This window comes from Myotis daubentonii, chromosome 5, assembly GCF_963259705.1.
Source record: "Myotis daubentonii chromosome 5, mMyoDau2.1, whole genome shotgun sequence".
In the NCBI taxonomy this organism is placed as follows: Eukaryota; Metazoa; Chordata; class Mammalia; order Chiroptera; family Vespertilionidae; genus Myotis; species Myotis daubentonii.
Genome location: NC_081844.1, coordinates 51379874 through 51403301, shown reverse-complemented (window position 1 = coordinate 51403301; position 23428 = coordinate 51379874). Strand labels below are relative to the sequence as shown.

The window sequence follows — 23428 nt, the reverse complement described above, 5'->3', positions numbered from 1 at the left end:
ATAGGAAAACCAAGAAATGGCTGCATACTAAAATATTCCTTTACTATTACCCATGAAAGTTAAAAAGTTAGAAGGCGTGCTCCTCCTCCTGGCAGCATGCTCAAGCCTTACTCTTCCTCCTTTTCTTTCCCCACAGGTGTGCGTCTCCTAGACTCTAAGAGACCCCATGAGACTTGCAACCAGGGGAGCAATGGACAGCTAACCCTCCTCTTCCCGTCTCCAAGGCCCCCTTTTCTCTGACTTCCCAGTGAGCCAAAGCACTGCTGCCTAGGCTCTCTCCTGTTGCTTCTTCTATCCTAAGCCCTTCCTTGTTTCACTGTCCCCAGCTTTAATAAACATACTCTCAAAAACCAAACAAAAATACTTAGAATGTTACACAGTCACTTACTGACTCACCCCATAGCCACAAAACAGTTAATCTGAGGTATAAGAACTTGCAAAAATAGAGTATTGTGCCAAGCAGATGTGGCTCAATGGTTGAGCATCGACCTATGAACCAGGAGGTCATGGTTCAATTCTAGGTCAGGGCACCTGCCCAGGTTGCCGGCTCAATTCCCAGTGTGGGGCATGCAGGAGGTGGACGTTCAATGAGTCTCTCTCATCATTGATGTTTCTATTTCTCTCCCTCTCCCTTTCTCTTTTAAATCAATAAAATTATTTTAAAAAATAGAGTATTATAATAATCCTAATAGTATAAGAGATAGTTGTAGGTAGTTCTTAAGTATACACTCAGATGACAAACTTCCAGATGAAACTGATAGGACTTTTCTGTAGAGCAATTATCAACCTCACTAGCTCTAACCAAGACTCCTTGGAATCCAATCATTTGAATTTATAGTAAGATGTGAACTCAGCTGTAAAAAGCCAGGGCTAGAATTCAGTGTTCTTCTTTTTTTAAAAAATATATATATTTTATTGATTTTTTACAGAGAGGAAGGGAGAGGAATAGAGAATTAGAAACATTGATGAGAGAGAAACATCGATCAGCTGCCTCCTGCACACCCCCCACTGGGGATGTGTCTGCAACCAAGGTACATGCCCTTGACTGGAATCGAACCTGGGACCTTTCAGTCTGCAGGCCGACGTCCTGTCCACTGAGCCAAACCAGTCAGGCGAATTCAGTGTTCTTTCCATGAACACTCTCCCAGGTGGAAGCCAAGAATGAGAAATGGGATAAGATCTAGGGAATTTAGGGAGTGAAGTCATTTTGGGGAGTGAGAAGAAGGGAAAAATCAAAAGGCTGGAACTCAGCCTCCACTATGCCTAAAATAAGGCTCTTATTAGTGACAGGATTAGTATTACTAATTTTTTCCTTTTCCCTCAGGCTATAACATGGTTTAATTGATCCAATTTTTTTCCTAAAAGTTTGGTATTTTGTTCATCCTACTTGATTTTTATCTTTTTTCAAAAATGCTGTAAAAATATTACTAATCTTTATTACTAAGGCTTTTGGCATACCCTTATATTTTTTACCTACTCATTTCAGTCCTGGGTTTTCAAAGGAGAGTGAAAATGACGCAAGACCAGAAACTGATTTCAGAGTTTGGAAGGAACTGAGCCAAGAAAGAAGGGATCAAAATTTATAATCGTTCTTTGGTCTATCACTCCATCTGCTCTACTTTACTGACTCACCCCATAGCCCCAAGTTAGGGTGGCGCCATTACCTCTGATCTTGGTTAAACTATGTAAAATCTCTTTTCTTTTGTATTCTGAAAATATTAGCTATTACAAAGATCTTTTAATAGAAAAATAATAAAACACCAAATCATAAAGATGGTTAAGTTTAAAGTACACATATTAGACACGCCTCTAATCTATGGCTCCACCTTGCCAGTGAGTAAAATATGATTCCATTGTCATGGACTTACTCTGTGATGCCACTTTCAGCATACAAACCACTGGTTGTTGAGTTTTTATAGATTTTGAGAATCTTTGCCCTTACTCTGATAATCTAGAATTAAGTTAAAAATCTTCTGTGGCACGTTACATATAAGGCTGTTCAGTCTAAAATGCTTTAATTAAAAGTAACAAACAGTGGAATACAAATAAATGTCAGGGAACATTTCTATCATGCTGTGCTCAGTACTCTGAACATTTCTTATACAAACTAAGGACAACTAGACGCTCAAATCACTGAGTTTTGTGTGTGTTTTTTTTAATATACACTGAGTGGCCAGATTATTGTGACCGGCCAGATTATTATGACCACCCCATCACAATGAAGTGAATTAGTTATGCAAATAATAATAATACCTTGAGAGTATTTGCTTAAGAAGTTTTCAATATTCAGTATTTTTGGAAGTGTCAGTGAAGTACTGATGGGGTGGTCATAATAATCTGGCCAATCAGTATATATGTGTGTGTGTGTGTGTGTGTATATATAATACACACACACACACACACACACACTAGAGGCCCAGTGCACAAAAATTCGTGCACTCAGGGGGGTCCCTCAGCCCGGCCTGTGTCCTCTTACAGTCCAGGACCCCTTGGGGGATGTCTGATTGACAGCTTAGGCCCGCTTCCCAGGGGATCAGGTCTAAGCTGGCAGTCAGACACCCCTCTGGCAGCCCAGGAGCCCTTGGGGAATATCCAACTAACGGCTTAGGCCTGCTCCCTGCCGTTAGTCGGACATCCTTAGTGCTACCACGGAGGTGAGAGAGGCTCCCGCCACCGCTGCTGCACTGGCCGGCCATGAGCCAGCTTCTGGCTGAGTGGTCCTTCCCCTGTGGAAGTGCACTGACCACCAGGGGACAACTCCTGCATTGAGCCCCCTGGTGGTCAGTGTGTGTCATAGCGATTGGTCCTTTTGCCGTTAGGATCAATTTGCATATTACCTTTTTATTATATAGGATTTTATTGATTTCAAAGAGGAAGGGAGAGGGAGAGTTAGAAACATCAGTGATGAGAGAGAATTACTGATCTGCTGTCTCTTGCACGCCCCCTATTGGGAATTGAGTCCATAATCCAGGCATCTGTCTTTGACTGGAATCAGGACCCTTTAGTCTACACACTAATACTTTATCCACTGAGCCAAACCAGCTAGGGCTCACTGGGTGGTTTTTTATTATTATTATTATTAAATATATTTCTTTATTGATTTCAGAGAGAAAGGGAGAAGGGGAGAGAGAGAAAGAAACATCAATGATGAGAATCATTGATTGGCTGCCTCCAGCAGGTCCCTTACTGGGGATTGAACCCGAAACCCAGGCATGTGCCCTTGGCCGGAATCAAACCTGGGACTCTTCAGTCCGCAGGCCAATGCTCTATCCACTGAGCCAAACCAGCTAGGGTCACTGGGTGTTTTATTGCACAATTATTTAAGTGGTTTGAGCAGAAATCTATAACCATTACTTTACAATGGTATAGGTGGATTTTAACTTTGTAGATGTATCTGAACTATATATTGTTTTTCTTTTTGTACAAAATATATAAACAGATCAATAAGTACATGTTTTAAACATAAAGATAATTGATAATAGCTTATGTTTCTACTAAAATGCATTTGTGTAAAAGAATTATAATTTATCCAGAAAATAATTTAGAACTTCCCCAAATATCTAATTTAAATAAGAGGCAATACATTTTAGGAAACATCTTTTGTTTGTATGTAAATTTATTCACAGTGCTTTTTACAAGCACCTTCCATTCTAAAATACATCATTAATAAGCTATGAAAGGGAGATAAACTCCATGAAGTCAGAATTTCTATATCAGGTTATTTATTTATCAATCCCAACCTTTTATTTTTGCACACTAAAAGTTAATAGTTTATGGCTCCTCCTACTTTTGTACAAAGTAAAAATTTTAATCATGATATGAATTTGTAAATTTTATACCTGAATTAACTTATACCAAAATAATAGAAATTTTATGACACCGAGTTAACAGTCTTTCAATAAATACAAATTAAGAGCATATTCAATAATTTGGGAACATCTAATTATCCATACAATTCAGAATTAGACAGGGTAATGTCCTTGTTGGGTAATCACTCATATTCCTAAATTCCTCTGATTTTTTTTTTAATATATATTTTATTGATTTTTTACAGAGAGAAAGGGAGAGAGATAGAGTGTTAGAAACATCGATGAGAGAGAAACATCGATCAGCTGCCTCCTGCACATCTCCCACTGGGGATGTGCCCGCAACCCAGGTACATGCCCTTGACCGGAATCGAACCTGGGACCTTTCAGTCCACAGGCCGACGCTCTATCCACTGAGCCAAACCGGTTTCGGCTGATTTTTTTTTTTTTTTTTTAACAAGTCTCACCACCACAGGTTGAACAGCACCACAACAGAGCCTAGCATAATGATGAGCACTCATGTTAGATATTGTCCAGCTGGGACTTCATTGGCATAACTATATTTTAAATGTCAACTTTAAGTGAGCCTTTTAAGAAACTACTGGTATACAAGTGAATCAAGGACAATCAACAGAACTTCAAAGGAAATCAAACACTGGCTTCTTGTAATTACATGATGAGAAAAAGATTCAGAAATGAACATTTCGGTTTTAAAATAAAATGAGCTACAGTCAGTATTTCAAATGTCCTTTTACAACTTTAAGTGAATATTATTCAAAATAAAAATTCTTTCATAAACATTAAAGGCTATAATATAAAACTGCTAGCAATTAATAGCTTCTTTCTTAGTCTTTTTATATAAGTAACCGATGAACCGATTATTTTCTCTTCTGCAAAGCCAAATAGTCTTTGAAATTGATTCCAGATTTAGCATTTTTAAAAATAATCATTCAAACATATACAACATTATTTTAATATTTTTGAGGGTTATAGGACTATGAAAGCCAAATTTTATATTCTTGCACTTTTTACTATTCAAAAGTCCAAAGACATTACAAAGTATTTTTCTTGCTAACCCATGTATGAATTATAATGTGCAGAAAAGATGAGAGATTTTTTTATGCAGGTAATAACTGTGCTTCAGACTGTAATTGCTTTTCAATTCATGTTATTTTCCCTCTAAAAAGAAAACAGAAGAAGAGAATCTTGTGAAACTAATAAGACATCCCAGGTCCTTTCAAAGGATTCCTTTTCATATAGGAACAAGCAAGCACACGATTGTGTGGGTGGGTATTTTTCCTTCAATCCTCTTCTTCTGGCAGACCAGGTGAAGTCAGTAAAAGAAGATCTATATTTGAAAAGCAAAGGAAAAAGAACATATCAGAATAAGAAATGCAGTCCAGCACACTACTTTACCCATGCTTATTTTTTTCAAATAGACAGAGTTATGAAAATTTCATAATTTCAATAGAATAAAGGACAAAAAGGCTTGATAATCTTAATAGACAAAGAAAAAACAGTTAATAAAACCCAACACCCTTCTTTCATGATAAAAACATTCAACACTAGGAATAGAAGGGAACCCCTTCAAATTGATAAAGACATCTACAAAGACCCATAGTTAACTTCACGCTTAATAGTGAAAGACAGATTGCTTTCCATGTAAGATAAGGACTGAGACAAGGATGTCTGTTCTCACCACTGCTATTGAGCATTGTATGGGGGTTCTAGTTAGGACTATTAGGCAAGGAAAATAAATAAAATACATTTAGATTAGAAACGAAGAAAGAAGTAAAACTATCGCTATTTGCATATAACATGCTTGTACACAGCAAATCCTAAGGAACATAATGAATCAATAATTTAATTAAGGTTACAGGGTATAAGATCAACAGCCATAAATTAATCATATATCTACTAGAGGCCTGATTCGTGCACTGGTGGGGTCACTCGGCGTGGCCTGCGGGGATTGGGCCCAAACTGGCAGTCCCACGCCCCCTGCCACTTCAGCTCATCCGAGCCCCGCTGTGCCTGCCTGCTATGCCAGCCGTGGGCTCATGCCCAGTCAGTCCCGATCAAGAGAGGCTTGCGCTGCCATAGCAGCGCTCACCAGCCGTGAGCCCTATGTCTGGTGCCCTGTCAGGTCAGCTAAGTGGTGCTCCCACTGTTGGGAGCACACTGACCCCCAGGGGTCAGCTCCTGCATTGAGTGTCTTTCCCCTGGTGGTCAGTGTACATCATAGCAACTGGTCGACCTGTTGTGCATGGGTAGGGTCCCTAGACCTGGCCGGTGATTAGGGCCGGCCAGGGCCTTCCTTTTCCCAGCTGCAGGCTGCCAGTCGGGGCCTTCCTTCATTTTGTGCTGCCCCCTGGTGGTCAGCACACATCATAGCGAGCGGTCAAACAACTATCTGTGTATCTACAAATAAATACATCTAAGTTTAGTGACCTGTAAAGAGGCAAGGTAATATACAATTTGCATATTAGCCTTTTATTATATATATAATTAACAATGAATAATTAAAAATGACATGAAGAAAATTTCATTTATAATACCAGCAAAGAATAAAACACTTAGGAATAAATTAAACATTAGACATATAAAACTTGCATTCTAAAAATTATAAAACAGCCCTAGTTGGTTTGGGTCAGTGGATAGAGCAATAGCCTGCAGACTGAGGGTGCTGGGTTCGACTCTGATCAAGGGCACATGCCTGGTTGTGGGCTCAATCCCCAGTAGGGGGCATGCAGGAGGCAGCTGATCATGATTCTCTCCCATTGAAGTTTCTATCTCTCTCCCTCTCCCTTCCTCTCTGAAATCAATAAAAATATGTTAAAAAATAAAATAAAAATTATAAAACATTTTGTGGTTTGTTTTTTTTAATGGTTTTTATTGATTTTAGAGAGGGAGGAAGAAAGAGGGAGAAAGAGAAACATTGATTGGTTTCCTCCATTACCTACCTTGACCAGTGACTGAACCTGCAACCTGGGCATGTGCCCTGACTGGGAATCGAACCAGAAAACTTTCAGTGCACAGGACAATGCTCAACCAACTGAGCTATACCAGCCAGGCATAAAACATTGTTGATAGAAATTAAAGTAGATATGAATAAATGGGAATATATATGCCATGTTATAGATTTGAAAACTTAATTGCCAACATAACTATACTTGCCATATTTATATACAGATTCAACACAATCCCTATCCAAATCAGAGCTGGCTCTTTGCAGACATTGACAAGCTGATCCTAACATTCATATGGAAATTCCAGGGAACCAGAATAATCAAAGCAGTCTTGAAGAATCCCAAAGTTGGAGGATTCACAGTCTCAGCTTAAAAATTGCTACAGCCCAGCCAGAGTGGTTCAGTGGTTGGCCTATGAACCAGGAGGTCATGGTTCAATTTCAAGTCAGGGCTTGATCCCTAGTAGGGGGCATGCAGGAGGCAGTCAATTGATGATTCTCTCTCATCATTGATATTTCTATTTCTCTTTCCCTTTCCCCTCTCTGAAATCAATAAAAACATTTTTTAAAAAGAAAAATGATATTATCTAGCAATTTAACTCTTAGCCTTAGGCATATATACAAGAGAATTGAAAATATATGTTTTGCGCATATATTACAAATTTGCGCATGAATGTTCATAGTAGAACTGTTCTTAATAGCCAAATAATGAGAACAATAGGTGACAGGATAAACAAAATATGATTTTTCTATATGATAAAATTTTATTGTCATTAAAAAAGAATTATGTACTGATACATGCTACTACATGGATTGACCTTGAAAACAGTATGGTAAGTGAAAGATGGTATCGTTCAAAATAAATAAAATATAAGTATTTATCAATAGAGTCAAGTTAAATAAATTAAGGCTGTCCATACAATGAAATACCAGTCATTCAAAACAACTATCTGTGTATCTACAAATAAATACATCTAAGTTTAATGACCTGTAAAGAGGCAAGGTAATGAATACATTCCACATTTCATATGATACATATATATATATGATACATACATATATGTGTGTATGACATACACACACACACACACACACACAATTTTTGTATACATAAAATGTTACTGTTGCCCTAACTGGTGTGGCTCAGTTGGGTGGAGCATTGTTCCATGCACTGAAGAGTCAAGGGTTTGATTCTCGGTCAGGGCACATTCCCAGGTTGTGAATTCAATCCCTGGTCGGGGTGGGTACTGGAAGCAACCAACTGATGTTTCTCTCTCACATAGATATTCATCTCCTCCCTTCGTCTGTAAAATCAATAAAAGCATATCCTTGAGTGAAGATTAAAAAAATGTTACTGTTAGAGAAAAATGAGGAGTAAATGTAAAGTTGAAAGCTCTAACACAATTTCAATATAAATAAAATATGAAACCAAAAAAACTCAAAGCCCCCTCCCAAAGTTACTTGGGCCAGTGTAATGAGAAAAGTTGTATGTGGTACTCATGCACATGCACTCCTCCCACCCCAACCCCAAATGAAGTGACATTTGACTAAAGTCTTGATTGAGTAGGAATAACTAAGTAAAGATAAGAAAAAGCCTATCCTAGATTCTAGACCGAGAAGATAATGTGTGAAGGCCCTGAAAAGGAACAGGACACCTTTGGTAAACTCTCATAGCCACAGCGAGTCAGATCGAATTGGAGAGGTAGAGAAGTGCTTGATTGTGCAGTTTTATAGGTTACATTAAGAATTCTATTTCAAGATCTAGAGACAGAAGCATGGAACAGACTGTTGAATCTCAGAGGGAAGGTGGGGGTTGGTGGGTGGGTGAGGAGAGATTAACCAAATAACTTTTATGCATAACCCATGGACACAGATAATAGTACAGTGAAGACTTGATGCAGGGGAGAGGGTAGAAGGGGTCGATGGGGGAAAAAAAGGGGGGGGGACATCTGTAATACTTTCAACAATAAAGATACATTTTTTAAGAAAAACAATTCTAGCCCTAGCTGGTTTGGCTCAGTGGATAGAGCCTGTGGACCAAAGGGTCCCGTGTTCAATTCCAGTCAAGGCATGTACCTTGATTTCAGGTTCCTCCCGGCCCTGGCCCTGGTCTGGGCTCCTGCAGGAAGCAACCAATCGATGTGTTTCTCTCATATCAATATTTCCCTCTCTCTTTCACTCTCTCTAAAAATCAATGGGAAAATATCCTTGGTGAGGATTAGGAAAAAAAAAAGAATTCTATTTTATTTTATTTTTTAAAATATTTTTTTATTGATTTCAGAGAGAAAGGGAGAGGGAGAGATAGCAACACCAATGATGAAAGAATCATTGATTGAACTATCTCTTGCATGCCCCCTACTGGGGCTGGAGCCCTCAATTCCTTGACCAGAATCGAACCTGGGACCCTTCAGTCCACAGGCGATGGTCTATCCACTGAGCCAAACTGGCTAAGGCAAAAATTCTATTTTAATCCTAAGAGTAATGAGAAATTACTAAAGGGTCTTAAGCTGTATGAAGCTATAATATGAGGAATAGATAAAAGAGGAGCAAAAGTGGATGTGAGGAGTTTGGTGCAAAGTAGACAGTAGTTAGGCTTCCTCTCTCTAAGAATGTGCTCACGTGAGGATTAAAAAAATAATAATAGCCCTAACCGGTTTGGCTCAGTGGATAGAGCATCGGCCTGCGGACTGAAGGGTCCCGGGTTCGATTCCGGTCAAGGGCGTGTACCTTGGCTGCGGGCACATTCCCAGTGGGGGGTGTGCAGGAGGCAGCTGATCGATGTTTCTGACTCTCTATCCCTCTCCCTTCCTCTCTGTAAAAAATCAATAAAATACGTATTTAAAAAAAAAGAAAGAAAAAAAAATAATAAAGAATCTTAGCGGGGAAAGGGAAGACTAGAGAAGACCAATCAGTGGATATGGAGAGAGGGGGTCAATATTCTGGAAAGCCTATTAGGTTGCAATAGTGGCAGTGGACTGAAAAATTTCAGAGGGAAGGTGGGGTGAGGAGTGGGAGGGGAGTGATTAACTGGGGAACTTATATGCATATACTGGTATGCATAGCCCATGGACACAGACAATAGAGTGGTGTAGTCCTGGAAGGGGCAGGTACGGGGTGGAGAGGTTCAATGGGAAAAAACACACAAAGCAACAAAGGGGACATTTGTAATACTTTAAACAATAAAGATAAACAAACAAACAAAAAATACATCCAAGTAAAAAATGTTGAAGTACTTAATTAAGAATGATTGTTTTTTTCCAAGTCACCTAAAAAGCAATAAATACTCCTTTGCTATTATATAAGAACTAGAGGCCTGGTGCACAAAATTTGTGCACTGGGGGGTGGGAGGTCCCTCAGCCAGGCTTGCGCCCTCTCGCAGTCCGGGAGCCATCAGTTGGACATCCTTAGCACTGCCGTGGAGTCAGGAGAGGCTCCTGCCACCGCCGCTGTGTTCACCAGCCGTGAGCCCAGCTTCTGGCTGAGCAGCGCTCTCCCTGTGGGAGCACACTGACCACCAGGGGGCAGCTCCTGTGTTAAGCGCCTGCCCTCTGGCGGTCAGTGCACGTCATAGCGCCGTTTGGTCTATTTGCATATTAGCCTTTTATTATATAAGATAATGTATTTTTCAAATTTATTATTTTATTTTTCAAATATACTTTATTGATTTTTTACAGAGAGGAAGTGAGAGGATAGAGTTGGAAACATCGATGAGAGAGAAACATCAATCAGCTGCCTCCTGCACACCTCCCACTGGGGATGTGCCCGCAACCAAGGTACATGCCCCCGACTGGAATCAAACCCGGGACCCTTCAGTCGCAGGCTGATGTTCTATCCACTGAGCCAAACCAGTTAGGGCTCAAATATATTATTGCTATATAATAATAAAGTTAACCTAATATTCTAGGTCACTAATTGAATACACAACCGAGGACAAAGTAAAGACAAAAGATTTATGCTAAGAAGAAATTTTAGACCCCTGAACAACTTGATAGGGAGCTGCTACTTTAAGTAAATATTTGCAGAAAGAATTATTACAGACTTTGTAATGAGAATCAGTTTCCAAGGTGAAGAAAACTTTGAAATGAGGATTTAGTTCATCATATACATCAGTACATATTCAGAAATATGCATTTATTAACATAACAACTATACTATATTTTTTATATTCAATACATAATATATATTATCATTAAGACATCATAATCTTTATATAAAAGGTTTATCTTATCAGTAAATTAAAAACATTAGGAATTTTCTCTGAGCAGGGTCTTTGGACACTGGACTGTGATTGAGAAAACAATAATTTTCTGTTTAATTTTAAGGAAGATATACCAGATATTATAGCCCATGAAGGAATCCCCTATACTTAACGCTACTTTCAGGCCATTCACACATTGTAAAGAGGTATACTCTAAACTTTAGGGGCCCTATCTTATCTTCAATGTGCTCACATTCAAATATGAATAAAATTTGACAAAATAAAGAAGAATATGATAATTGTCAACAGTCTGGCCCAAATAAACTTATCACACAAACAAAAAAGAAGAATATGATAAATGGCTTTTAAAAATATAGTGGTATTTTTCCACCATCTTGGACCCTATGGAGGCCTGCTGGGAACAGGACTTCTATAAGGACAACTATGGAAGGCTGTGGTCCAAGGCCATTTTTGCTGGCTAGAAGCAGGGTCTCCGGGACCAGAGGAAGCACACAGCTCTTCTTAAAATTGAAGGTGTTTATGCTCGAGATGAAACAGAATTCTATCTAAGTACAACACAGTGACTCCTGGTGGCAAACCAAACAAAACCAGAGTAATCTGGGGAAAGGTAACTCATGCTCATGGAAACAGTGGCATGGTTCTTTCTAAATTCGGAAGCCACCTTCCTGCTAAGGCCACTGGACACAGAATCTGTGTAATGCTGTACCCCTCAAGGATTTAAACTTACTGAAAATAAATAAAATGGATTTGTTTCCTGTGCTTTGGTTTAAAAAAATTATATGGTGGTAAAAAAAATAAATAAAACCTACTGATTAAAATGCTGTGATTGTTGAGAGTAGAAGATTATTTTACGTTAGTTGGATCAGGGTGGGCCTTGTATAGAAAATGGGATTTGAAAAGAACCCCAGGGGATGGAAAGTGTTATAATTTGATGAGATCAAGGAAGCAATTAATTCCTGGAGGAGGAAACACTTCCAGCAGAGATAGGAAATCAAAGTTCAGTTTGGCAGTTAGTATTAGGAGATAAAAAGCTGAAAATGAGTGATGGGATCTAATGATGGCAAGTTTTAAATGCTAAAATAATAAAAGTTTCATTTCACTTTTTTTTTTTTTTAAGGGAAAGTGTGAACTTCTTTTTTTTTTTTTTAAATATATTTTATTGTTTTTTTTACAGAGAGGAAGGGAGAAGGATGGAGAGTTAGAAACATCGATGAGAGAGAAACATCGATCAGCTGCCTCCTGCACACCCCCAACTGGGGATGTGCCCGCAACCAAGGTACATGCCTTGACCAGAATCTAACCTGGGACCCTTCAGTCCACTGAGCCAAACCTGTCAGGGCTCATTTCACTTCTTTTAGCAACATTTGTGGAATGCCTGCTACATTTTGGGCACTTTTTTTTGGCTGAAGATACAAAGGTAAATACAGCCATTGTTGATAGTTTAGGTAAGCTACTCCATGTTACTGCTGCCTCAGCATTCCTTTTGTTTGGCTTAGAGGCCTGCAAAGACCTTAGATGATACTAGCTCCCTTACACAAATACATGTCCTGGACAGCAGTCACAGAGTCACAAGCAAATGTAAGTTCCTGATTTTGACTTCTCCAACAGCCCTCGTGATCAATAGGCTCCCCTGCCTCCTAGGGCAAGTATACTTTATGTATCTCTTAGATAAGACCCTTTCAGTACTTACCAAAACCCATCTCTTTTTATTTGAATTTACCAATCCAACCCTAGTTCAGGAATGCCAACACACTCTATCCACAAACTCTAATACAGGCATGTGCCCCAGTCCCCTATCTTTAGCTCTCGCTTTTGCTGGCTGTCTCCATTCTGCCTTGGCCTCCCCATTTGGCCCCTCCAGGCGTGCCATGAGTAATACTTTACTGCAATTTATCTCTAGTCAGCTGTTGAATTAAGGCTTACCATTCTGTACTCTGGGTGCTCCACTTAACAAACGTTAATTTAACAAAGTCAGAACACCACACTCTGCCTTCTGCCTTCAGGAAATTTACAGCACACTGAGGGCAGAGGGGAAGAATGCAGTCAGTTATTAACACATTACTACTATAATGCAGTGAGTCAAGTACTCTGACAGAAGTACACAAATGGTGCTGAGAGAAAAAGTGGTCATCAGAAACAATTGGTAGGATTTCTTGAAGGATGAATTGATAATGAAGGAGAGAAGAAAGGACATTGAAGGCAGAAGTGCAGCAAGAGGTGAAGAATTGATTGACTTTAAAGTAATGGTAATAATAAAAATTTTAGCCACTATCTATTTAGCACTTATTATGTGCTAGGGATGCTTGTGATAAGGTTCAGTACCATTGCTAGCTCCCTCTTACAGGTCTGGAAGTGGAGGGAGGCTTAGAAAGGAGAAGTGGCTTACCAATGATCACCAGTGAGTGAGCTATACGACCAGAGAGTCTAAAACAGTCTTAATTCTTTCTTATTCCCGTTGGGAGAGGGAGGGGGAGACGCGGTGACAGATGATGCTGAAGAGGTACAATTTGTAAGGTGCTGTTTGTTAAATTATGAGAGTTCTAATTTTCTGAAGGCTACAGGGACACATAAGGATTTTAATCTTGGTGTGACTTGACTGGATTTAGTTTGGAAAGATCAGATGATAAAAATAGACTTAGAACCAGAACTGGAGGCTGGAGTGATCAGTTAAGGTATTGAAGTCATGCTGGAGAGATATAACAGGCACTAAGATAGTAGTAATCGAGATGAAGAGAAGGGAACATTGAAAAAGAAATATTTCAAGCCAAGCCAGCATGGCTCAGTGCTTGAGCATTGATCTATGAACTAGGAGGTCATGGTTTGGTTGGATTCCCTGCCAGGGCATATGCCCAGGTTGCGGGCTTGATCCCCAATGTGGGGCATGCAGGAGGCAGCTGATTGATAATTCTCTCTCATCATTGATGTTTCTCTCTCCCTCTCCTTTCTTCTTTTTCTAAAATCAATAAAAAACATATTTTTAAAATATTTCAAGGTAGAAATGATAAACCAACTAGAATTAAATATTAGGGCACTGTGTTCAGATAATGACATTGAGACAGTAACATGTGTATTTCATAGAATATGGTATCTTACATAGTAAACATCTAATATATGGTATCTTTACAATTCTCCAAATCTTGAGAAAACAGGAGAAATATTTGAGTGGGAGGAATTGAAGAGTTTACTTTTAGGTGTTCATTTACAGTAATTGGATCAGGGTGGGCTCATATAGAGAATGGGATTTGAAGAGAACCCTATGGGGGGAAAAGGTTTAAACTTGATGAGATGAGCCCTGCTAAAGTGGAGATTCTGTGTTGAAGGCAAAGTTGGCTTTCAGTTCAGCCAAAAAGGCAGAATGGAGCAAGAAGGGCCAAAACAATAGGACACTTGTGAAAAGAAAAGGGAGGCAGGCCAGGTCAAGGAAGTAGGAGGTCCATAACTTTGAGGGGTAAGAATAAGGCAGAAAATAGAGAACTAGACATTTTGAATGGTAATCAAGGATAGCAATTATAAAGTTGTATACCTGAAACCTATATAATTTTGTTAACCAATGGCACACCAATAAATTAAAAAGAAATTTAAAAAACGGGGGCAAGAGAGTATTATCTGGTCTCAATTTATAAAAGGTAACTTGACCAAATTTCTTTTCATAGCATTACTTCTGGTAAGTGAAAATGGGCAAGAGAGTGGGAAGATTTTGACTTTATATACTTTCATACTGTTAGAAAAAATTTTACACCATGAAAATGTATTATAATTATTAAAAAGCTAGATGGAGCATGTACTAATAGGGTATGTAGTTATCTAAAGTACACATTTAAATAAAAGTATTACTGTAGTAAGATTTCACTGTTGGAAAGGGCATTAGAGTCTAAAACCCTACTCCATTTTCCACTCTAGCTCTCATTTTAACCTGTAAGCTTGGCATTCCTGACACCCTTTCTCTTGCTTTCCTCCACTCTAATTCACTTATGCTGAAATATTTCTGTGAGAAAAAAATAAAAATCAAGAAAATGAATTGTATGCAGCGTAGGTTTTCTATTTGATTAAGTCTATTTCTTTTTAATTGTTAGGAAATCTTACTGAGGATCACTGAAGAGGACTCTAGGAGCTGAAAAAGTTGATATTCAAGGTAGTAGAACATTCCTATTAAGTGAGTTGAAAGTCTAAACCATTGTAAAGGGTTAATCTGGAAAAATTCCAGTTAACTGTTTACCTTACCTATCCTTTTACACTTTTACTTGACCCTAACTGAATCAAGTAGCCCCATGTGATTTTATCTAAAGCGTGCAGGAAAACAGAGGGGAATAAATGAAAGGGCTGTTCTGCCTCCGAGTTCCACTACCTCAGTCTAGTGTGCCTTTACCCAGTATACAAGTTGTCAAAGATGTTTTGTTGCAAGATATAAAAAAAGCGTGCAAAGATGTAGGACAGTGAGAATTGTGCTACCAAATTTGAAGGTAGCACTTGTTATAACACTGGTTCAGCAAGATCTTGGAAAATTATCTAATGTTTATCTTGCATTGGTTCTTATACTATCTCTGGATTCCAAAATAAGACTTTTATACCTTCTTCAAAGAACTGTGGCTGGAATGTAGGACTAGTCTAAACACTGACAAAATGAATGCTGTAAGCTGAGCAGTTCTTTAAGGGAATCAGCCTAATTTTGTAAAGGGTTGCTATTATTAAATGTTTTATATGGCCTTCACTGAAATTTCCCTTTGGTTTACAAATTTGGTTTGTAGGTCAGAATTTTTCCTTAACTTTGACAATTCAAATTTCCCAACTCTATCATGTTTACTTGAAACACTACTTTTTATGGCATGCGGTTTGTAGAGAAAGCCAATATAACCTGTGGCTAACTAAGGGCTTTTATTCGCAGTTATGTAAGGTATCTTGCTCTGTATATGCAGGAATTCCCTTGCTATTGTGAAATACCTCCTCTCCCCTTTGTTATTTGTGGGGGAGTGCTGGGAAAATCTTGAACTTCTCCACTCCTCCTCAGCACAAATTTTACCATTAATTTTTAGATGTGAGAGGGAAATGCATTATTAACACACAGCAAAGGATTCTTTAAAAATAAAATCCTTTTAAAGCATGTTTGAGCCTCTACTAATTGTTTTCTCAGGAACTTATTGTATCTTTATGGATTCTTCCACCAAATTTATTTTTCAAATGTTGATAGCAATAGTAATTTGTTATAGATTACAGGCATAGAGAACTTGGTGTTTTGTCTTAGTTCTCATGATAAATGCTTACTAGTGAAATGCTTATTACTGAATTGCTCTTCCTTCTTTTAATGTTCTACTCAGGACTTTCACTGGGTTTGAAAACCACATATTAAACAATGGGTATATTTCTTTCATGAATAATGCCATAAACACTACAATCTATTGGTCAACTAAATAAGCAAATTCAGCAATTGCCTATGTGTTAACCAGCCGAGGAATATTTCTATGGCATTTTTTTAAAGGAAGAATATACTTAATGACTTAACTAGCTTAAAATAATTACAATGGAATGCCAAGTTATTTATTTTTGGTATGAAATAACTTAAACTTTGGGCAGTGTTTGAAGTTGAGTGATTCAGATGGTATTACTGGTGGTGGTGGTGGTGTAAAATCATAGGTCTTTTAATTATCTTTTTTTTTTTTCCAATGAAAAAGAAGGGGGAGGAGCAAAAATCTATTTGGAATTTATCCTTAAAAATGCAACCATCACGACCAGTCCTGTGAGTGAGGCTGTAAAGTTGCTGTGCCATTAATATTAAGTTGATTTTACAGATGAAAAGAAATATTTTTGAAAGGACAGAGCAGGACTGATGGAAGCCGCAGGGTGTATAAGTTACTCAGCCTGCCCTTATCTCGGCCAATGGGAAAGCGGGGGAAACTAGCCCAAGGCCAAAAGTATGCTGGCCACCCCCCCTGTCTTTATGTAACCAGACCCTAGCTGCACCCTGCCCCAACCCCCGACCCCAAGCCCTATAAATTCTTTGTTCTCTTGGAATTTGGGGCTCTCTCTTGCACCCAGTAATGGAGACAAGGGGGGGACCAAGCGAGCTTGTATAGGAGACCCTCTGCTTTTGCATCGGACTGGCTGGTTCCCTGGTATGGTGTCCTTGGGGATCTTGAAATCTGGGCATAACATTTTGGGGGCTCGTCCGGGATCCCCAGCACCATTGAGGGACCCCCCCAGTCCGGAGGGCCCGCCTGACTGACCGCGGTAGGTGTTTGTATGTCATTGTATGTTTTATATCTGTCCGGTGTGAGCTCACGTCTGAAATCTGTAATCGTAATAGCCCACATGGCCTAAGGTGGACGCACTGGGGGGGCCACGGGCGGGAGGAGCCGAGGGACGCCTCGATCCTCCGTCTGAAGGGGTATAGCTTTGCTTCCGCGGAGTCGGAAGGTCTGTAGGAAGCCCCTTAATCTGAGACAGGCAGGAGGAGTCGGGGGGGCGCCCCGATCCTCCATCTGAAGAGGGGAAATTTTGCTTCCGCGGAGTTGGAAGTTCTGTAGGAACCCCTCAATCTGAGAAAAGGCGGGTCGCTCCTGCTGGTTGGCGCGCAGCCAACGTCTGGCTTTGGGTTTGTTTTGTTTTTTGTCTTTGTTTTTTGCTTCCATGGAGTTGGAAGGCTGTATTTCTTTGGGCCCTTTAGTTGTTTGTGTTTCCGTTTTATTTTGTGGACTTGCTGGATTAATAATTTCAAGGAGATTGGGGGAGGCTTTAGAGCTCCCTCAGGAATGGGGAAGTTGTTAGGAGTTGAATGGATTGTTTAAACTCTGAATGAATGTCTGATGAAAGTGTATGAATGTGGAGGGAGGGGGGACTGCTCTCACCCCTCCTTTGTGTGGCAGTCGGCGGCTGCCTGAGTGAGGGTCTGTGGAAACAGGTCACCCCCTCCCCAGGTAAATGCGTCTGGGATTTCTGTGCACGTGTGGGGAGAAAAGCTGGCTTAAAACTAATGTGCGCACCGTCCGATTTTGGATAGGGTTTTAAGCTAGCGTCTCCTTTCAAAAGTGCAGGATAAATCCCAAGACTAATCCATAATAAAGAACAGTTTTTCCAAAGGGGAAAAAAAACAAAAAACTGGTCCTTTGTTAATTAAGAAAGCTTTTCTTAATGGAGGGAGGAGATAGTCGCCTCCTGCCTGCAGCAAAATCTTAAAGAATGTGGTCAATTTACATCTGAAAAGACCAGGGAGGCCAAAAACCTGTCTTGCAAGGCTCGAATGTGGTTCTCCAGAGCCGCTTGAAAGTAAAAAGTAATTTGCCTCATGAAAAATCTAGAAGACAGAATTAAATCTGTTGGTTAAGTATTGAGAAATGAAATCTAGAAAACACTGCTTTCCTTAAACTAAGGATAATTAAAGGTTATGTCAAAGTCTTTCAGGTAGAAACTGTGGTTTCATACTGATCTTAAAGGGCTCCAGTTACCTTGCCAACTCAGTATTTGGGAGACCCAGGATATGCCTAAGTTTAACCTAGGTTCTAGATAATGTGTTTACTTAAATATGTATCTTTGTTGTTTAAAATTGTTTAACTAGTGCTAATCACCTAAAAATTAAGGCTAAAAGTTCTAGCTACCTGGAAAGCATGGCCTTGGTGTGATAGGAGGAAAAAAGAAATGTTAAATGGATGGTAGACCAGTGAGCTGGGACTGGTCACTAATGGTGGATTGTGAGAAGGGCTGGTTGTGGCCTAACTTCTCCTTCCTTGGTACCCCTGAAACGTCAGAGGGTACTTCTGGCCTTGGTTTTCCAATGTGTTTAATCTGTCAATTTTGTTGTTTCGCCGAAATCCTCTTGAGTGACATTGAATGATTCTTTCCTTCCTCTTTAACTTTGGGGGACTGTGTGAATGGATTAATAGCTTCTAGATGGTATTCACCATCTCTGAGACTTCCAGAGAGAAGTCAAAACTCAGACTGGCTACACAACTGAAACTGATTTGTTGGTATTTTGTGGTATAAATGTGGACCGTTTCTATCTGGATGAGACATAGGTCAAAAGTCCTGTCCTAGGATGTGAGAAAGGGAGGCCTCCACATCTGTTCCTGTCTGCTCAAGATCCCAAGACTGTAAAGGTAGACGGCGTCGCGACCTGGATCCATCACACTCACGTCCGGTCAGCGGATCCATCCATGACCCAGAAAGACTTCATCACCAAATGGAGCATCGATCGAGATCAACGCAACCCGCTCAAGCTCAAGCTACGGCGTGCTCGACCTGCCTGATGCCGGTAACATGACTCGCGATCGCTCCTGTCACCAGGAGCCCCCACAATACTGTGTAATACACCTAGATAATGCCTGCATCTTCATGGACATGGCTCCAAAGAGACAAGGACCATTTATAGGATCACATGTTTAGTGGTAGATTTGGCTACCTGAAGCGGCATGATGCCAATATTATGTTTATGTTATATTAACCTTTGATTCTTTTGCAGGTTTGAATGTATGTTGGCTGTTCTGGAAGGGAGCTGTGACCCCCAAAAGTAAAGGGTGTCTAGCTGCCAAGAGGACAAGTGCCCAACTGGGCAGGGAAGGGTGCCCATCAGGTTTTAGTCTCTGTTGAGAGACAGCTAACAGTTGACAGCCTGTAATACTGTCTTGCAGGCCTGGGTCACCATGCCCATGTCAGGGGTAGTGAAGCTGGAGGGAGCCTGTTTAGACTAGAAAGTCTGAGGCATGGTTATGCATAGAAAGAAGGTTTTATACCAACAATTACTGTTTTGTTTTAAATCCATGAAAAGGAATTAGCAAGGAAAGTCAGAAAATCTTAGAGTAGATCAATATGTTTTTCTCCTTATGTAATTCCTCCGAAATCTGGCAATGCTAAGTAAGTACGTTTCTTTGCATAGATTCAGTAAGACTGGTTCCTAATAGTGGTTTTATTAACGGAAAACTTTGACTGGAGTATCATGTTTTGAAGAGCCCTATCTGAGCTCTAAAGACTTGAAGCCACTAAGAATGCCACGAAGAAAGCCTGGTATCCTGCTTGGGAGCCCTGAAGATGGCTGGCGCTGGAGCGTCAGGCCCATGCCCTACCATCACTGGCGGTTGGTAAGAGTAGAAGGGGAGCAGTAAAGATGCCTCTGCATCCCTGCGGAACCCCCACACACTCTGGGCCGCAACGAGTAGGAGGGCTACTGAGATGGGCCTTAAAGCCTGGAGCGTGGGCTCAGGTGGAGTTGCTACAGGTGAGGGATTCACCTAACTCAGCAGATACTGCAGGCAGGCCTGATGGCATCTGGATGGCTTGGCTTCCTGGCCCTACGGGGCACATTAAGGTTCAACCATGAAATTCCAGCAAAGGTAGTCAGTTACCATTCTTGTTGTGTTTATGCAAACATCAGGACAGTAAATAAATTTATCTTGATTTGGCTTTTTAATAGCCATGGAGGAATTTTAAGAAGAAAAATCCTATTTTAATAGAAGTTGTTAAAGCTAAAATGATTTCTTTCCCTTCCACTGGACCATTTGTTCTGTATGCCCAGTACGGGCCTCTAGCAACGGTGGAATAGAAATGCAGTCCGTCTCATGATTGAGCCGGAAGTTCCAAGACAAGGGGGGAATGAAAGGACAGAGCAGGACTGATGGAAGCCGCAGGGTGTATAAGTTACTCAGCCTGCCCTTATCTCGGCCAATGGGAAAGCGGGGGAAACTAGCCCAAGGCCAAAAGTATGCTGGCCACCCCCCCTGTCTTTATGTAACCAGACCCTAGCTGCACCCTGCCCCAACCCCCGACCCCAAGCCCTATAAATTCTTTGTTCTCTTGGAATTTGGGGCTCTCTCTTGCACCCAGTAATGGAGACAAGGGGGGGACCAAGCGAGCTTGTATAGGAGACCCTCTGCTTTTGCATCGGACTGGCTGGTTCCCTGGTATGGTGTCCTTGGGGATCTTGAAATCTGGGCATAACAATTTTCAGGAAAAATAAACTGCATATTGAGGCTACCACATCATTCACCTAGTGTTGTTGGGCAAATACACCCATATGCTGAAGCACACAGTGGCCTTAATGGGAAATATACTTGTTCCGGATAACTAAGGAGCTATTAAATGTTTTTCAAAACACATATTTAAATAGATACTTTCATAATTATATTCTCCTGGTGCCTGATATTTAAATAATAATGGTCAAACCTACATAATAGTATTAATCCCCATATAACTCTCATTCAGATTCAACAATTATCAAGATTTTCCTCATCTATCCCATTAAATTATTTTTAATCATCATGTCATTTCACTCTTTTTTTAAATAATTCTTTTTTGTTGAAAGTATTACATATGTCTCCCCTTTCCCCCAGTTGGTCCCCTCCAGCTTATTTCACTCTTTCATCTGTTAGCATGCATCTCTTACACTGACATTACCATAAAGCCATTATCACCTGTAACAAAATATGAATACACATTCTTTGGTACCTATTTTCAGTCTGGAATGCTGCCTAAATGTAGGAAAGCTATTTTCCATCAGAAATACCTCAGGGGAAGGGCACTCGTGAATGGAGAGGCATACATCTCCTCTGATGGCAGCTGAGTCTGTGTAGTTTTCTTCTCATTGCCAAATTAGCTGAGGGGATAAAAAGAGAAGTATTAGGAGCATTTTTCTGAAAACGAACTGTTGTTTAGTCTGGGGGATGCAAGAGAATATTTAGAATTCAAACTATAGTGTGATTTGCTACTTGTTCAGATGTGATTATGATATAAAAAATTAATGTGATGCAAATACACAAGGTATATTCCCAGCAGTTCATGTTTATAGCAATATCCTCCTCCTTCTACACGTCTTCTTCCTAAATGCTCCTGGTCCTTTTACTTTATGTAGTGAATTAATCACAAATGTTTTACAAGAACATTATCCAAGGTGTTACATATTTCAGAAAAGTAGAAATGGTTTGAATAGCAATTGCTGTAAACATTAAGAAGGAATGCTTTCTGAGTTGCTAATTAGGAACATTTTTCTTATGTATGTAAAAGGGCACACCAGGGGATTCCATTTGAAATAACCTCAGTGATCAAACTTCTGATTAACTAAAAGGCAGAGACTGACTTTTTAACCAGTTACTTACCATTTTCTGTCCTAAATGGAGAATTACATTATCAAGTGAATAATGGAACATATTTGGATATAAATATAACTACCTTTCTATTTATATTTAGGATTGCTTGTTCCTTGAGTCAGAAAACTTCCTAATATTTTTTCTTGCCAGTGCTTTGAAACCTTAGATATTTGGTTTTGAAGTAAAAGCACATTAGAATAACTGTGTACTAAATTTCTGTTGGATAAGAACAACACAAATGATATCATTTTTGAAAAACATGTCAAGTAAATTAATATTTATCTTGACCATACATATTTTTGACACTTTTGGGTTTATAAGCTTAATAATACTAAATTGTACTTTCTTGTTTTAAGTGACACATCAAATTATATAACTGGAAATAATAGCTATTGATCCATTTTAAGAATTCATATACAATTTGCCACATTATGATTTTTATATGCTGTGAATTCAGTTAACATTGACCCATTCCAGCCAGCAACATGCTCTTTTAATAAATTGCTTGGGATTTGCATTTTACCTAAAAATCTATAATAGACCAAACATTTCCGTTCCTTTTTACTTGTAAGAACAACATATCTACAAAAGCTAAGGGGTCTTTACATTAGAAAAATAGTGGTAAAATATTTACCATCATTTTAATATCCAGCAGTTTTTTTAAATATCCAAATAATGGACCTAACAAGATAGAAAGAATACTTCTGAAGTCCTACACACTCCCAGTACCCTCCAGCACACCTAAGAGATTTTCAACATAAACATAATCATGCTCAGAGACTCATGGACAACAACAGGCATAAAAACAAGTTACTCTTACAAATATATCAAAATCTTACCTGGTCTCTGTCCATTGATAAGAAGAAGACTCATCATAACAATTAAAAATACAAAAAGCAATTGTTGAAGTCTCATTTTTCTGCCACACTAAAATGGAGCAGTAGCTCTCAAAGTAAATCAGACTCCTTTGAACAGCCTGTGCAATATCTGTGTGGCTCTTCTCACATTCTAATGACAAACCTCGGAGAACTGCCAGCTGCCTTTTCCAGAAAGGTTAATGATCACATCAGACAAGGTTACTGGTGTGTTGTGCTGCGGTCAGAGCCTCCCCCGGCCCCAAACCCCTCCTCCACTCCCCTCCTCCTTCCCCTCTGTCACTCCCCTTCATTTCCATAAGCAAATATTGGTGAAATAAACCATTCAAGTGTGCTGTAACTTCAGTGGAAGCCTCCTCTGGAAGCTTTTAGGAGAGACCGATTTAATTCCATCTGGATTTGGCGAAATATGTAAAACTAGGCATGGCTTTGCCTCCTCCCCTCAACACTTGCATCTGTTTAAACTCTGTGTTGCCCATATTGGTCCCACGTGCAGAAAC

The 23428-nt window shown here is 39.6% G+C and overlaps 1 protein-coding gene and 1 pseudogene across 1 annotated transcript; one reads left to right on the top strand and one right to left on the bottom strand.

The window, feature by feature from the left end:
- Window positions 1–4739: 4739 nt before the first annotated feature.
- Window positions 4740–23131, bottom strand: APELA (apelin receptor early endogenous ligand). Its single transcript, XM_059695301.1, has 3 exons — window positions 22893–23131; window positions 21474–21563; window positions 4740–5154 (listed from the first exon to the last, which is right to left on the bottom strand). Exons 1-2 carry the CDS (start codon window positions 22966–22968, stop codon window positions 21475–21477), a joined length of 165 nt encoding a protein of 54 aa, XP_059551284.1. The 5' UTR covers window positions 22969–23131; the 3' UTR covers window positions 4740–5154; window position 21474.
- Window positions 11374–12058, top strand: LOC132236123 (large ribosomal subunit protein eL33-like; annotated as a pseudogene).
- Window positions 23132–23428: the final 297 nt, after the last annotated feature.

Excerpts from the sequence above, each read along its gene's own strand:
- APELA (XM_059695301.1), bottom strand. The coding sequence starts at position 22,968 with ATGAGACTTCAACAATTGCTTTTTGTATTTTTAATTGTTATGATGAGT. Across the intron at positions 21,564-22,892 it reads TATCAATGGACAGAGACCAG|CTAATTTGGCAATGAGAAGA; the intron begins GTAAGATTTTGA and ends TTATCCCCTCAG.